Consider the following 17,765-nt stretch of genomic DNA (forward strand, 5'->3'; position numbering starts at 1 on the left):
AAATGATGCTAAGTACAGCCCTTTCATACAGATTATTGTCACCCTGGTTCAAGCCACCATCACCTCTTACCTGGACTATTACAAGAGCCTCCTCACAGCTCTTTCCTTTGCCCCAATACAATCTATTCTCCTGTTAAAATTTAAGTCAGATTATATCCCTTATCTGTTCAAAACATTCCGAAAGCTACCCATCTCACTCAGATTAAATGTCCCCAGGACACTGGCCTCCTTGCTGTTCCTTAAACAAACCAATTGTGTTCTCTCTCTCTGGCTGTTTCTGCCTAGAACCCTCTTCTAAACAGCCACATAGAGCTTGTTCCTTCATTTCCTTCACATCTCTGCTCAAATGTCTTTTAATAAGGGAAGGACTGACTGATCTGTCTAATATATCATCCAACCTCCTATCTCTCTATATTCTCTTACCAGGTTTTATTTTTCTCCTTAGCTCTTAGCACTTCCTGACATATGCTATATTCATTTGTGTAACTGTTCAGTAACTCCCAGAAGGTAAGATCCATGAAAGTAGGGAATTTGTTTTTGTCCACTGCTATCTCCCCAGCACCTAGATCAGTGCCAACTCACAGTAATACTCTATATTTTTGTTGAATGAATTAAGGACCTCAATAGCGCCTAAGAGACAAGGTATTTTATCCCCATTTTATGGAGGAGAATACTGAGGATGAAAGGGGTTTGACAATTGGCAAGTGTTTTGGAGCTGAGAAGTGTAAAAGCCAGGCGGTTGAGGTCAGAATTGTGACTCTGAGGCCAGCGTTCTTCCCACTCTAGATACACTGCCTAACCCTAGCACAAATAGGCATTGCAGGCAGAAGCTATGAATAAATATACTGAACAATTTACCATTGAAAGTGAAGTCACAATTTTTCAACACTCTCTATCTACTGTGATTTTTTTTTCTTTTGAGAAAGATCTGAGCTAACATCTGCCGCCAACCCTCCTCTTTTTGCTGAGGAAGACTGGTCCTGAGCTAACATCCGTGCCTGTCTTCCTCTACTTTATATGTGGGACGCCTGCCACAGCATGGCTTGACAAGCAGTGCTAGGTCTGCACCCAGGATCCGAACTGGCGAACCCCAGGCCCCCAAAGCAGAACGTGCGAACTTAACCACTGCGCCACTGGGCCAGCACCTGACAGGCTCTATCTACTGAGATTTTATTCTGTAAAATCCTGACTGATGTTTTATGTTCAAGGACCTTCACTTACATGTGACATTTGCAGTCAGTTACAATAGTCAAATTCTCTGCAAAGAAAGCTCACTGTTATAAAAAGCTCAATCTGAATTTCAAGTGTTTGGCAAATGAAAGAACAAGGAGCAAAGACCTTTTGACTAGGGGCAATATAAAATGGTGGCTAGATATACACTCCCTATTTTTTCATAATGAGCCACTAATTAAATTTTATCCAACATTTACTTCTAGCAATCTGAGAATCTCAGACCTGGAAGGAATTTTGGTCATCATTAAAAGCCCCATTTAACAGGTGAGAAAACTAAGCCCCACAGCACTCCTATCAAACAGTAGCGGGGCCAAGACTAGAAGTTTTCTGCCTCCCAGGCTAGAATAAAGTTTACTATTCCTATCTCTTGAATTCTGGCAAATGGTTAAAGAAATGCTTTCATTTCATCCCATAATATTCACCATTTCGGCCCCCTAAAAAATTATGAGGTTGCCCCATCAATCAATCTTTAATTACACAGTCTCCACAAAGTGTCTGTTACTCTCTTTTCTCTCTCACATGCAATTGGCAAACTTCAAATTTCTCCATTAATTAAATCTATTGTCAACGCATGGCTCTGGACCCCTAACTACAATATATTTAGAAGGGAGGGAGGTCTTACCCAGACCCAGCTGCCAGAAATACCAGGACTGCATGGATTTTTTTCAGGCAAGTTTTATGGCATTAGTTCATCCTGAAGGAAGTCCTTTCCCAAAATCATAACTCTATGTTCCTTTCTGCCTCTCTCAGCACCACTTGAACTGAAGATTACGTGGAGCAGGGGAGAGGGACAGTGAGAGAGAGTCGGGAGACTCCCATGCTAAACTCAGCTTTGCCTTCACGGAACTATATGGCCCTGGGCAAGTCTACCTCACTCTCTGGGTCTCAGCTTTAGGATGGACAACAAGAACTTGAAGGTCTTTTCCTGCTCTAACCTTTCCTGGTTCTACAAACGTTTGAAATAGTGTTGATGGGACCCCAGGGAAAGAGGGAGGTTTGGGAAGAAGAGTGTCTTGAAACCTTGGCATATAGGAATATAAACTGGATACCTTCAAGAACCACTAAAACAGACGTCTAAGGAAACCCTGAGGACGGAAAGAGGAAGCTTCTCTGAATATAGTCCTAGCCCATGCCAGATTCCCTCCTCTCTTACAGAATAGGAGCAAAAAAGGAGGTAAATATCAATTTTTGCCCAATCGCTTCAGCCACCTTTCCTTCAGCTATGAGTTGTGGGTGGCAGTGAAGCAGCGTGGGCTGGCACTACCATCAGTGCCTGCTGACACAACCTAACTGCCCTCCAAGACCCTCCTGCCCATTCTTCCCAGCTGAGGACAATGGCATGGTGGCCTCCCACCCCACAGAGTCCCTGACCAGACTTGAGCTACCTCTGGCTGAGTCAGAGAGGAATCAGGATGCAACCACCACTTCCTCCCAGCAAAGGAAGTCATTCCAAGGTCTCCAGGTGGAGAAGGGAGCACTATGGCATAAAATGAACTGTTGGAGGATAATACTAAACACACACACCAGCACACACTCCTTGGGTGGGGGCTGGGGTTAAGGAAGAGCTCTCCTAACTGAATGGGGCCCAGACCCATTTCCAGGATGGGGGTTTCTGGAGTGCTCTCTCCTTGACAAGGCTCCAAATGCAGGCAGGATGACCCCAGACCAGGCAAGGAAGGGCTCCAGGGCTCCCCCAGGCAGCTTCCCTGAGAATGGCTCTCTGGTCCCCAAGTCCTAAGACTGGCCAGGGTGAGGGGCTACATCTAGCCTGTCTGGGGGACCATGCAGCTGTCCTAAACTGCTGCCTCCACAATCCCAGGCTTTGTGACTGCTCCCTCCCCGCAACCCTGTGCCGGCTTTGCCCCCCTCCTGTGAGCCTTACCCGCTCCCAGGGAGCCCCTCTGGCAGCCTCCTTGCCTCTCTGGCCTTCCAAGCGACCCCCACTTCCATCCCACGCCAATCTAGGGGTGGGGGTAGGAATGCAGAGGGGGATGGGAGGGGGCTTTCTTCCGCAGGCGGCAAGCAAGAGCTCCTAAAATGGCCACAGCAAGCTCGCTGGTGTCTCAAGGACGGCGGGGAGGGCGGTGGGCAGAGGCTAGGGGCTCACTGCATGGCGGCTGGTGGAGGAGCTGGGGGTGGGGCTAGGGGACTGAGGATCAAGCAGGGGAAGCCAGGGTTATGTGCACTCACCATTCCAGAGCCGCCCCTTATCCACTGCATGGTGCTCGCGAAGTCCTGTTTCTCCGAGGCCCGGTGGCTAGTGAGGATTGTCTCTCGGGCTGGCTGAGCTAGCTAGGCTGGCAGGGCTGGAGCTAGCTAAAGCCCCAGCGCCCCCTCCGCCTCCCCTCCTCCACAGCCCTACAGCCCAATCCCCTCCGCCCAGGACCTCGCCTTCAGTCAGGTTTTTTCATCCCAGCCTGCAGCCTTTGCCTTTCCACCCTGCAGCTCCAGGGGTGCTTGGCCCAGAGAGAGGCGTGGGAGGGGTGTCCCAACTGACTGCCTTTGTCCCCCGCCAAGGCTTGAGAACTGGGAGGTGGGGTGCCGGGAGAAGATGGGGGTGAATAACCTCCGCCCAGGAGAAGGCAGCTGCCACCTCTGCCTGCCTCCCTCTGCACTGGAGTTAGATGCTGTTTACTGTGGGGCTCCCGAATTGTGGCGAGTCAGCGAAAAGTCCTCTCCAAAGTTGCTGGAGGTGTTGGGCCAACCTCCGGAATAATAAGATCCTGCCCCATTGGAGCCATGCCAGCACTCTCAGGCCTCCCTCCCCCCAGCCCCCTCTCTACATACTTTCCTGGGGTCTTCTCTCCTAGTGTGTACTCTCTTGGGGCTTTCATCCTCATTATTACTTTCACTTTTCAGAACAACCCTGCGGAGGCAGGCATTAGTATTTCCATTTTACAGATAAATGGAGGTTTAGAAGACAGAAAGGAATTATCTAAGGTCACATAGAAAAGATAAAACCTCCACTTTACCCTCTGCAGCTTTCCAACCTTCTTTTTGCCATCACTCTCACACACACACACCCTCATTTCAGGATTCTCCCGCACACTCTTAAGTTTATTAAAGGTAGCTTGTTGATGGATGAATTTTCCATTTGCTTATTTTGCTGAGAATGAATCAAAAGAACATCAGCAAAACAGGCAAACGGAGAAACCACCCACCTTTTCATGATGCCCCTAGTTCTGGGTAATGCAACCCAGGCTAGCACATTTGCATCTGCTGAGAGTTGAGGTTGTTGGTGACATTCACACCCATTATTATTCTATATAATCCTTGCAATAACCCTGTGAGGTAGACATGACAGAGTGTTAATTAGCCCCATTACAGACATGAACACTGAAGCCCAGAGATTGAAAGACAACTGCCCAAGGTAGCACGGGTAAACAAGACAAGAATCCAATGTTCCTGACCCACAGGGCAGATCAGGCAAGAATGAGATTACAAAAACAGAGGCTGCAGCTTCAGCAAGAAGGAATTAAAATATGACCTCAGAAAGAAGTGCCTCAAGGTGACTGGTATGAAGACATCACTGGCATGCTACACACACAACTTTATTTTCCTCTACTTCCTAGCAAACTCTCCCTACTTCATCCAAGCCATTGTTTTGGCCAGACAGAGCTAGCCAAAGATCTAAGCAGCTGCCTTGATGAGCACCCAGTTCTGGGAGGTGTACAAACAGAAACTGAATGATCCTTTCGTAAGATATTCCTGAATCAAATGTGAGCTAAGCTGGGTGACTTTTCAACTCCCTCAAGTCTGAGAGTCCAATAATCAGAGATTCTACCATGGTTTCCTCACTTTCTCACCTCTGAGCCATCATTTACACTGAGGCTTTTGGATGCACCTCCCCTCTGCCAACCAGCCCATTCAGGCTGTCATGACTCTTTAATATCTCTTTAAGATCTGGCATTAGGCACACCGCCTCTAGGAAGCTTTCCCAGAATACTCCAGGCCCTGGTTTTATCATCTTTCACCTAATTCCTTTAGCACTACTATTTAGCCTTCTCAACTGAAAAGGAACTTTTACTTACTGGTTGTTACAAGCTGAATTGTGTGCCCCAAATATTCGTATGTTGAAATCCAAACCCCCAATGCCTTAGAATGTCACTGTATTTGGAGATAGGGTATTTAAAGAGGTAATTAAGTTAAATTAAGGTCATTAAGGTAGACTCTAATCCAATATGTCTGGTGTCCCTACAAGAAGAGGAAATTTGGACACAGATGGGTATAGAGGGAAGACCATGTGAAAACAAAGGGAGAAAGCAGTCATCTACAAGCCAAAGAAACAGGCATCAGAACAAATCATTTTGGTCTTGGACTTCTAGCCTTCAGAAATGTGAGAAAATAAATTTCTGTTGTTTAAGCCATTCGGTCTGTGGTACTTTGTTATGGCAGCCCTGGCAAACTTATACACTAGTCACATGTACATTTTTCTATTTCTTGTTACTCAAATGGAATTATAAGTTCTTTTTTAAAGCAGGGACAATGGTATCTCCTACAACAGTGACTGGTACATAGAAGAGATCCAAGAAAAACTTGGATTTTTAAAAAATGATTTTATTGAGGTCATGTTGGCTTATAACATTGTGTAAATTTCAGGTGTACATTATTATATATCAGTTTCTGTATAGACTGGACTGTGTATACCACCTATAGTCTAATTTTTATCTGTCACCATACATGTGATCCCCTTTACACCTTTCAACTTCCCCTTACCCCCTTGCCTTCTGGGAACCACTAATCTGTTCTCCTTATCTGTGTGTGTGTTGGCTTATCTTCCACATATGAGTGAAATCATATGGTATTTGTGTTTCTCTGTCTGACTTATTTCAATTAGCATAATAACCTCAAGCTCCGTCCATGTTGTTGCAAATGGCACAATTCTGCCTGTTTTGTGGCTGAGTAGTATTCCATTGTATATATATACCACATCTTCTTTATCCATTCATCCATCGATGGGCATTTGGGTTGCTTCCACGTCTTGGCTATTGTGAATAATGCTGCAATGAACATAGGGGTGCATAAATCTTTTTGAATTATTGATTTTATGTTCTTCAGATAAATACCCAGTAGTGGAAAAGCTGGATCATGTGGTATTTCTATTTTTAATTTTTTGAGAAATCTCCATACTGTTTCCCATGGTGGCTGCACCAGTTTTCATTCCCACCAGCAGTGGATGAGTGTTCCCTTCTCTCCACATCCTCTCAACACTTGTTATTTCTTGTCTCATTAATTGTAGCCATTCTGATGGGTGGGAGGTCATATCTCATTGTAGTTTTGATTAGCATTTCCCTAATAATTAGTGATGTTGAACATATTTTCATGTGCCTGTTGGCCACCTGTAGATCTTCTTTGGAAAAGTGTCTGTTCATATCCTCTGCCCATTTTTTATTGGGTTGTTCATTTTTGTTTCCATTGAGTTGTATGAGTTCTTTATATATGTTGGAAATTAACCCCTTGTCAGATATGTGATTTGAAAATATTTTCTCCTAGTTGGTGGGTTGTCTTGTCTTGTTTTTTCATGGTTTCCTTTGCCATATAGAAGCTTTTTAGTCTGATGTAGTCCCATTTGTTTACTTTTTCTTTTGTTTCCCTTACCTGAGTAGGCATGGTGTTCAAAAACATATTGCTAAGATGGATGTCAAAGAGCATACAGCCTATGTTTTCTTCTAGGAGTTTTATGGTTTCAGGTCTTACATTCAAGTCTTTAATCCATTTTGAGTTAATTTTTGTGTATGGTGTGAGATGTGAGGTTTTTTTTTTTTTTGATGGATGCAGTAATTCAACAATATTATTGAGCCCCTATGTACTAGGCATCGTGATAGATGCTCAGGATGCAGGACAAAGTTCTTCATGAACCTTACAATCTACCTGGAGTTGAGGAGAGATAGATAATAAATAATAAGCAAACAAGATAATTAAGGTTGTGATATATGCTCTGAAGAATATAAACCACTTTATGTGATAGTGAGTAGCCCTGGGATTACAAAAGTCGTCTATAGCAATCATGATCCAGTCAGGAAAATACAAACCACCCTCGACCTTTTACAGGGAGAGCATTTAATACAGGGAAAACATTACACTGACAAAACTAAGAAGCCAAACAGAGGATGGTGAGGCAAGTCAGCATTTAGCAACCAAATAAAACTGCTAACTACTCCTAAGGCAAATGAGTAATGGGAAAAAGTAATGTTACCAGAACCCAGAAACTGTTGCTAAACTGAAGCTAAAAGCATGGGATAGGTGGCTTGATGGTGCAGTTGCCATGAATGAAGGAGTTGTCAACAGAAGCTGAAGTCATAGAGAAGATACAGTCACTTCCAGAATACATCTCTGTGAAGCAGGGGCTGAAGGAAATACCCTGGCTTCTTCCTTGCTCCTGCCAACCAATCTCCCACAGGTGTCTCTCACTGGACAAAAGAAGTGAGACAGCAAGAGAGCCTAAAAAATTTAGTTTGCAGGAAAAGAGTGGAGAACGGATCTGAGACAAAACAGTGCAGTGTTAATGTATGTGCCTAGAGATTATTTCAAAAGAACAAATGTTGAACCCAGAGGCATACAGCCTAATGAATCTAGTATGTCGTGAGTGCCCATTTGCCTAGAACCATGTGAGCAGTTAGAGGCACTATATCGTAGAAGGCAAGAGTACAAGCTCTGGGGCCAGAACTGCTTAGATTCAATTACTGGCTTTGCTACTTATTCAGGCAGGTTATTTAATGTTCTACATCTGGATAGTTTCCTTATCTGTGAATTAGGGCTAATCATAGTGCCTACTTCATAAAGTTATTATGAAGATTTGATGAATTCGTCCATGGAAAGAAAGCACTTAGCACAGGGCCTGGCCACCAGTAAGTATTCAGGACAGGATAATAAAAATCTGGAAAAGGGGTTTCCACAATCTCTGTGCCCCAGACCTCTCCTTTGAAGCCCTGTGATCTCCCAGAAGTCTATTTGGTACTTACTTCAGCACCAGCTCTCAGTGGATAAGTACCAAATGCTGCCCTCTTTCAGCCATGAGCAACATGAGGAGAAAGATGGTCTTAGGTATGTCTCCAATCTAGCATATTCTCTATTTGAGTCCATAGTGATTCAAGGAGCCCAGAGGCTGGCTCGTGGAGGCAGAGACACCAGCCCAAGCTTGTCCCTACTGCTGTGGCTGTAGCTTTGTGCAGCGCTGATAAAGAGGTGAATTCACTACTGGTGGGTAACCTGGGGTAAGTACTCAGCTTCTTTGTGTCTCAGGTTCCCCAATCATACAATGAACACACTAATTGTTATTTACCTAATAGTGTTAAGCAATCAATTATCCATAGATATCAGAGTTGGCAAAGATCTTTAAGACTATCTCCTCCAACATTCTCATTTTACAGCTGAGAAAACATAGGCCCCAGGAATGAAAATGACTCCAAAAGTCACAAAGTGAGTAAGTTAGTAGCTGAGCTGGAACGAGAACTCAGACCCTTGATTCTCAACAGTGAGTGGAATGCAGTAGTGAAAAAGGATAAAAATTAAAAGTACATAACTACTATAATGCTAATATTGAGAGACTAAGGCTAACATCTACATTATAACCTGTGTTGTCTTGACAAAATGACATCTGGTACATATATCACTACCTATTCTTATTCATTCATTTATAAATTGAATAAACATGTGTGCCTACTGTGTGCCAGGCACAGTGTGTTAAGCACTGATTATATAGCAATGAACAAGACAGACACCATTCACATCCTCATTTCTATCCAATAAACAAGTAAATAAGGCAAATAAATATGCTAATACAGATGGCAATAAGTGTTATGAAAAAAAGAGTGAAAGGACAGAGAGTAAGTGTAGGGGAGGGAAGAGGGAATTTCATTAAAGAAGTCTTCTCCAAGGAGATAACGTTTAAGTTGAGGACTACATGCTTAAGATGAGCCAGACATGTATAGTGTTGGGGGAAAGTATTCTAGGCATAGAAAGTTAAAAAGTCTAAAGGATTGAACAGCCTTTGTTCCAGGAATTGGAACTACAATGAGACTGAAACCTAGAGAGAAGGAGGAAGAGTTGGAGGAGACAAATTTGGCAGACACCAGGTCATGTAAAGCCTTGAAAGTCATAGCAGAGAATATGTGTTTTATTCTGAGAACAACAGGGAGAAAGGGGAGGGAATTGAAGAGTTTTAAGCAGGAGAATGAGTTGATCTGATTTACATTTGTAAAAGATCACTCAGGTTGCTATGTGGTAAATAGACTGAAAGAAGAACAAAAGGTTGAAGCTGTTGCAGTCATCCAGGAAAGAGATGATGTAACTTGGACTGGAAAAGTAATGAAGATGATAGACAGAGGTAAAACTATTCAAGATATATTTTAGAGGTAGAAATGCAGAACTTGGTGATGGATTGGATGTGGAGCATGAAGGAAAGGAAGAAGGAATTATGAATGACTCTAGGTTTTTGGCTTGAACAACCGGGTAGGTGGTGGCACCATTTACTAATGTGGGAAGACTAGAATAAGCACAGATTTGATGGGGGGAGGAAATCAAGACTGCCATTTTGGATGTATTAAGTGTGAGCTGTCCATTAGTCATATTATTAGAGGAGATATCAGAAAGACGATTGGACACACAAGCCTGGAGCTCAGGAGAGAAGATCTGCCTGAAGATATACATTTTAGAGTCATCCTCATATAGATAGTATTGAAAATCACAAGACAGGATGAGATCATCTAAGGAGTGTAGATAGAAAAGGGCCTTGGACTGAGGCTTGAGGCTTTCCAATGATTAGACTAAAGTTGAGTAGAGAAGGAGGGGTCAAAAAATGGAGACTGAGAAGTAGTGGTTAGTAAGGTAGACAGAAAAATGAGAAATTGCATTCAGGTGAAAAAAGTTTTGAAGAATGACGTTGCCAAGTTGAATGGATGATGACAGAGACATGTCAATTTCATTGGCAACATGGTCATCATCGTTGGTATTAATAAGAATAGCTTCATTGGCATGAGGGTAACAGAAGTCATACTGGGGTGAGTTGAGGAGTGAAAGAGGGGGAAAAAGAGTGAATGAAGGTAAGGAAGTGGAGACGAGTATAGATGACTCTTTGAGAAGTTTTGCTGTGAAGGGAATAAGAGATATAGGGTAATATTTGGACAGGTCAAGAATATGAGGGCAAGAAAGTCTTTTTTTTCTTTTAACATGAGGTTAAGAGCATGCTTATATGATGATGGGAATGAGAAGGAAAGGCTGATGATATAGGACCTTGCTACTTGAAGCACGGTCCATTGGACCAACAACATCATCATCACCTGGGCACTTGTTATAAATGCAGAAACTCAGGCTCCATCTCAGACCTACAGAATCATAATCTGCATTTTAATTATCTTCAGATGATTTGCATGTATATTAAAGTCTGAGAAGTACTAGTGTAGCAAAGGGGATATTTGCAGGAGCAAAGTCTTTGAGAAGGTGAGAGAGGATGGGGTGCAGAGCACAAGAGCAGATATTAACTCTTGATAGGAAAAGGTCCACTTCCTGGACTCTAGCAGGAAAGAAGACAGAGAAAATGGGTGAGGGTACAAGTTCTGGTGGGCCTGTAGATTTGGTGAACGAAAGAGAAAGGAACGCCCGTAAAATGTTTTCTATTTTCTCAATAAAATGGTGAAGCTGAAAGAGGAGTATGGAAGGAGGAGTCTTTGAAAGTTATAGGAGGGAGGAGCAAGTATGAAATAGTTTTCTCAGAGCGGTAGTTCCCGACCTTGGCTGCACATTGGAATCACTAGTGGAGCTTTAAAAAACACTACTATCTAAATCTCACCTTCAGGGATTATGATTTAACTGGAATGAGGTATAGCCTGGGCATCAGGGTTTTTATAAGATCCCTAGATGAGTCCAATGTGCAACTCATGTTGAGAGCCACTGTCTTAGAGACAGTGGAAAAGCAAACACATTAGGGACATGTAGTAGGGTTTGCAGGAAGTGTTGCATGCCCAATTGAGGCTTGTGGTAAAGCAAAATCAATCAGCCCAGCTGTGGGACTTTTATCCAGTCTGTTTTGCTTCTCAAGCACAGGTATAGAGAAGATACATGGTTGAGTGGAATCTGGGGGAGATTTGCCAGGAAAATACAACAGGAAAAGAAATGGGCAATAGAGTTGCAAGCATTTTCAAGAGGGTGATTATAATAATGGACCAGGGAATCTAAACTGGACAGAAGGGAAAAGAGGACATGAGAAGGGGTGATGAGTAGTGGGGTAAGATTAATGGAATGGTAGGTCAATGAATTGGAGATCTTGATGATGTGGAAGAATTGTTGGAGTAGAGGTACCAGAGTAAGTTAACTGGAAGAACAGTCAGTGATCAGAGAGGAGATGCCTGAAATCGAGATTCTGGAGGCAATTTGGTTAGTTACTTGCTATAATAAGATCCAGGGTCTTGCCACAGGAGTTTTCTGGCTGAGGTAGGGTGAAGAAACCAGGAGTTAAAGTCTTCAATGAGTGAGAAGAATGTCCAGAAAGACAATCTGTCAGCCCAGAAATATGTATAAAGCACCTACTACATGCCAAGTTCTGTTCTAGGTACTGGGGATACAGCAGGGAATAAGACAGACTAGGTTTCTATCCTCAAGGAACTTATATTATAATGGAGGGATTTAGACATTGAACTCAAAAACCAATAAATAAAGTAAACTTAGCTACTGAATAGTTATTATGAAAATAATAAATAGGATGATATAACAGAAGGTAATTGAGGGAGGAGGACACTGTTTTACCTAGATGGCCAAGGAAGGCCTCTCTGAGGAGGTGACATCTGATTTGATACCAGAATAATGAGAAGAAACCAGCCACAATTTGGGGGAAGAGCATTCCAAATAGGAAGGAATAACAAAAGCAAAGGTCCAAAGATGGAAACAAGACTACTATGTGCAAGGGGAAGAAGAAGGCCAACATGGCAGAATGTAGTAAATACAAGAGAGTGGTGGGAGATGTCAGAGAAGCAGGCAGGGCTAGAACATAAGGTGATGAAAGCAAAAAGAAGGGACAGTGGGTGGCAGAGGCAGATGGCATGTACTTCCAAGGAGCTGGGAGTTGTGAAGGCAGGAGAAGAAGAAATAGGCAATATGATAGATGTCATTCCAAATAAGCAACCATAGGAAAGAATTTAAAGCAATATGTTAGTGCAATAGGAAAAGTATGCATAGCTACATATCTAAATATAATCTAGCTTAGACTTTGAGAAGGAAAATCCAGCTGGATGAATTCTCAAGGTCATCTAACCTCTTGCTACTACTCAAAGTATGGGCCTCAGATCAGCAGCATCAGCATCACCTGGGAGCTTATTAGAAATGCAGAATCTCAGGCTCACCCTAGGCCTACTGACTATCAGCATTTTCACAAAATCCCCAGTGATTCACATGCACATTAAAGCGTGAGATGCCCAGCTCCAGCCCAAACTCCTATCACTATGTTGGAGTTGTTGAGATAACTTTCTTTGACCAAAAATGAATAGGAACCATCTTCATTTGTATTTGGAAGCATAATAGTCAGAGATGTTGAAGACAGCCAGGGTTCCTCATTTGGGGAGGAAGGTTTGCTTGGCACATGGGCTCCCATTTCCTCTGTGAGAACATCAGCTAGGATGGTCATTTACCTAGGAATGCAATTCTTCATCCCTAAGTTTACCAAGCACCTTGCAGACTCGGGCCGGAAAAGAGACCCAGTAGACCCTAGAGGGTCTTGAAGCAAGCTCTTGAAGCAGCTTCAAGCAGCTCAGGAAAGAGCAAGGAGGAAGTGGCCATACTTGTCCTTCTTCAGGCCTCAGCAGGCAGAGCCTGGATTCAGGGTAAGATGCTGCTCAATGGGCTGCTTACAAAAGGCACCATCCTGGAATGTAGGGGCACTTGGCCCAACAGCCTCCCCCTAAGGCCACTTCAGCTTGACCATAGGAATGAGCCAGATGAAAAGTCTGTTTCTTCCTCTGTGGTAGGGAACCATTAGTTACTCTCTTGTTCTAAGCTCTCCATGGGCTCTTTACTCTAAAGTTTATATAAATGAAGTGACTTCAAGCTCACCTCATCCACCTCCTTTTCCTAGCACTTACCCCTTTCCTCTTTACCTCTCTCTTCTCTTTCTCTCATGCCACGCATTCAGCCTGATCCATCATTTAAAAAGCACAACATTGCACAGGAAAATCTGGATTTTCAAATTCCATTGAACAAAATCAGAAGATCTGGCAAAATAGGTCCACTTTCCCAAATGGCCAGGATCCAGCAGAGCTGAGTAGTGGTTGGCTGCATGCTTTGGAAAGGGTACGTGCTCTCCAGTTTGCCATGCTCCCCACCACTCTCAAATGCAGTCAAACTGCAATATCTCTCACATATCTTACCAACCAAGCCCCTATAGGCATTTGCAGTTGACCTCCCCCACCCTAAACCTTACTGCCTTCTCCCAAACAAGAGAGAGGAGCTTCCTTCCCAGGGTTCCCAGGAGGAACATGGGCTGAGAAAGCAGAGCCATGAACTATGGTTAGAGGCTTGTTTCTTACACTTAACAGTTGTGGTAGAGAGACTACTAGATACCTACCAAAAGCCCATTTTCCCTTCTTCTTGAGTATGAATGTGCTTAGTCTCCGTTGCTGCTAAGACTGGCAAATAGACGTCAGTGGAAGCTCTTAAGTGGAGCATCCAGGAAAGCTCCTTAAAATGGTGGTAGTCAGGTAGCATGTGCTATTTTTGCTCTTCCCACTGTTTGTAATACGGATGTGACAGAATTCCAGTAGCCAGCTTGTGACCTTGAGGATGAAAACCATGTGCTAAGGATGATGGAGTCATCATATCAGCCCTGAATTTAACAGCCTAACTCTAGATCTGTTTTACATGACAGAGAAATAAATGTCTGCCTTATTTAAGTGACTGTTATATCTTGTTTCTGTTTCTAGCAGCCAAATGTAATTCCTAACAAATAAAAAAAGCATAAAAGTTCTTGATCCTGAGGTGATAAAGATAAATGCTGGAGGGAACCATATAATTAGGTCTAACCCTAATAACTACCCTGTACGTGTAATATACCTTAAAAAGATAAATGTCTTTCTCTTGGTCCCTCTTCCTGCCCCAGTCATTTTATTTCTTTTTCATAAAGAATACTCTTTACCTTTCTGCCTCTAATCAAGTATACATACCTGCTCTCCCTTAAGTAAACCCCTACTTACTCAATTCAGTTCAATAGACATGTGAGCCTGGCACTGTGCTAGGCACTGGGTATATACCATTGAATGAGACTCCATTCCAATCTGGTTGGGACATGTACAGCATAGTTGGGTGGGTAAGAGTGTAAATTCTGGAGTTAGATCACCTGGGTTCAAATTCTAATTCCACCACTTCTTAGCTGTGGTACCTTGTGCAACCTATTTAGCTTCTGCATGCTTTAGTCTCCTTGTCTGTAAAATGGAAATATAATACTCTCTACCTCAGAAGGGTCATTGTGAGAATTAAGTGAGGTTAATACATGTAAAGCACTTAGAATGGTGCCTGGCACATGAAGTAGTATGCAGAATAAAGGTCCTCAAAATATGTCTATGTCTTAATCCCTAGAACCTGTGAATATGTTAGGTTACATGATAAAGGAGAATGAAGGCAGGAGGTGGAATTAAAATTGCTAATCAGTGACTTTACAATAGGGAGATTACCTTGGATTATCTAGAGGACTCAATGTCATCACAAAGGTGCTTAAACGAGGAAGAGGGAGGCAGATGAGTTGGTGTCAGAGTGATGTCATGTGAGAAAGACTTGACCAGCCATAGCTGGCTTTGAAGATGGAAGGGAGCCATGAGCTAAGGAATGCTGGCAGCCTCCGGAAGCTGGAAAAAAACAGGAGACTGACTCTTCCCCAAAGCCTTCATAAAGGAATGCAGTGTTGCTGGTACCTTAATTTTAGCCAATGAGACCTAATTCAGACTTTTGACTTCCATAACTTTTAAGATAATAGTTTGTTGTGTTAAGCCATCAAGTTTGTTGTAATTTGTTCAGCAGCAATAGGAAACAAACACACATGGTATGTGCTCTATAAGTGATAAATACAAAACTAAATAACTATTTTTTGAGGTAACATTGGTTTATAACATTATATAAATTTCAGGTGTACATTATTATAATTCAATTTCTGTGTAGATTACATCATGTTTACCATCCAAAGACTACCATCCATCATCGTACACATGTGCCTAATCAACCCTTTCACCCTCCTCCCTCCCCCCTTCCCTGTCCGGTAACCACCAGTCCAGTCTCTGTCTCTATGTGTTTAGTTGTTGTTGTTTTTATCTTCTACTTATGAGTGAAATCATACGGTATTTGACTTTCTCCCTCTAATTTATTTCACTTAGCATAATACTCTCAAGGTCCATCCTTGTTGTCGCAAATGGCAAGATTTCATCTTTTTTATAGCTGAATGGTATTCCATTGTGTATATATACCACAATTTCTTTATACCTTCGTCCCTTGGTAGGCACCTAGGTTGCTTCCAAGTCTTGGCCATTGTGACTAATACTGCAATGAACATAGGGGTGCATATATCTTTACACATTCATGTTTTCATGGTCTTTGGATAAATACCCAGCAGTGGAATAGCTAGATCATATGGTAGTTCTATTCTTAATTTTTGAAGACTCTCCATACTGTCTTCCATAGTGGCTGAACCAGTTTGCACTCTCACCAGCAGTGTATGAGGGTTCCCTCTTCTCCACATCCTCTCCAACACTTATTTCTTGTCTTGTCAATCATAGCCATTTGAAGGGGCATGAGGTGATATCTCATTGTAGTTTTGATTTACATTTCCCTAATAATTACTGATGTTGAACATCTTTTCATGTGCCTGTTGACTATCTGCGTCTCTTCGCAAAATTGTTTGTTTAGATCTTTTTCCCATTTTTAAATTGGGTTTTTAGCTTTTTGTTGTTGAGATGTATGAGTTCTTCATATATTTTGGATATTAACCCCTTATCAGATATTTGGTTTGCAAGTATGTTCTCCCTATTGTTAAGTTGTCTTTTTGTTTTGTTAATGGTTTCCTTTGCTGTGCAGAAGCTTTATTAGTTTGATGTAGTCCCATTTGTTTATTTTTTCTATCGTTTCCCTTGCCTGGTCAGACATGTTATTTGAAAATACATTGCTGAGAGCTATGTCGAAGAGTGTACTGCCTGTGTTTTCTTCTAGAAGTTCTATTAAAGTTCCAATGACATTTTCCACAGAAACAGAAATTTTAGGGTTCTTTGTTCTAAGGAAAAACAAAATACCTTGAATAGCCAAAGCAATCCTGAGAAAAAAGAACAAAGCTGGAGGCATCACACTCCCTAATTTCAAAATATACTACAAAGCTATAGTAATCAAAATAGCATGGTACTGGCACAAAAGCAGACACACAGATCAATGGAACAGAATCAAGAGCCCAGAAATAAACCCACACATCTATGGACAGCTAATTTTTGACAAGGAAGCCAAGAACATACAATGGAGAAAGGAGAGTCTCTTCAAGAAATAGTTTTGGGAAACCAAGATGGCCATATGCAAAAGAATGAAAGGAGACCATTATCTTATGCTATACACAAAAATTAACTCAAAATGGATTAAAGATTTGAATGTAAGACCTCAAACCATAAAACTTCTAAGCAACTCTTAATCCAAGTTTGTATTTGCTGAAAAAATGAAGACACTTTTCATTTGATCCATGTAAACTATCCGTATTTTACAGTTGGGGAAACTGAGGTCCAGAAACAAGTAAGTGACTTGCCTAAGCTCATTCAGTGAGCTAGTGGCAGAGTGCTTTCCCTTACTTGCTACTTGCAGCTGGCTGAGTGGCTAGTTTATGACTTGTTTTCCCAGCCCCAACAGTGTCAGTTTTGCAGACTCCCACATCTGCTGTAGCTAAAGTTGTGGAAATTGGTTGCTAAGCCATGCAATCAGTTGCTAGGCTTCCTGCCCCCATTCAGGCCCCAACACATTTTAGCAACTGGAATTTAATAATCTGCCAGCAAATTAAATTTGGTGAAAAGATCAGACAGCATGTTAATCAGGAACCAGGTGATCCAAGCTCATCTCGAAGGACTGAGTGACCTTCTACAGAGTACACCCCCAGTGGGTTGCTGCTTCCTCACCAGATGTATGAACTCCTGGACCTCTGTGTATCTAAAGGGGGCTACAGGCATTTCTTTGAGCATCTTCATGCCTTTGCCTGAGTGCTTCCCTCTGCCTCAAATGCCCTGAGCTCGTGTTTCCCAGAGTGTTGTGGTTAAGGGGTGATTATAGGCCATGGAGGCCTTATTGCACAGGGTAGATGTTCTCCCTGCTGATATATATGAGAATTGCCCAGGAGCTTTTCAAAGGCACAGATGATGAAGCCTCACTCCACAGATTCTAATTTAATTGTCCTGGGTGGGGAACAGACATGAGTATTAAAAAAAAAAAAAAAACCTACCCAGGTGATTCTCATATGCAACCAAGGGCGAGCACAGATGGAGTAGTGTTCAGAATATGGACCTGGAGTTCAAAGCCCAGGTCTGCTACTCACTATTTGT

At 42.5% G+C, this 17,765-nt stretch overlaps 1 protein-coding gene and 1 non-coding gene across 14 annotated transcripts in view; both read right to left on the bottom strand.

Annotated features, from left to right (window-relative positions):
* Positions 1–17,765, bottom strand: part of ARHGEF9 (Cdc42 guanine nucleotide exchange factor 9) — a 569,920-nt gene that overhangs the window by 163,398 nt on the left and 388,757 nt on the right. Inside the window, exon 1 of one of the 13 annotated variants that reach the window (XM_014728937.3) lies at positions 3,424–4,018. The exons of 8 other annotated variants lie outside the window; for them this stretch is intronic. In XM_014728937.3, coding sequence (XP_014584423.1) covers positions 3,424–3,453 — 30 coding nt within the window. In that variant the 5' untranslated portion in view covers positions 3,454–4,018. Of the gene's footprint in view, positions 1–3,115; positions 3,342–3,423; positions 4,019–17,765 lie in introns of those variants that run through there. 4 more of the 13 variants (XM_070256613.1, XM_070256610.1, XM_070256615.1 and 1 more) reach the window with 4 other exon arrangements.
* On the bottom strand, positions 4,310–4,395 carry MIR1468 (microRNA mir-1468). Its single transcript, NR_033073.1, has one exon. It is a non-coding gene; the product is annotated as a microRNA mir-1468 (primary transcript).

Source organism: Equus caballus, chromosome X (assembly GCF_041296265.1).
Source record: "Equus caballus isolate H_3958 breed thoroughbred chromosome X, TB-T2T, whole genome shotgun sequence".
Taxonomy (NCBI): domain Eukaryota; kingdom Metazoa; phylum Chordata; class Mammalia; order Perissodactyla; family Equidae; genus Equus; species Equus caballus.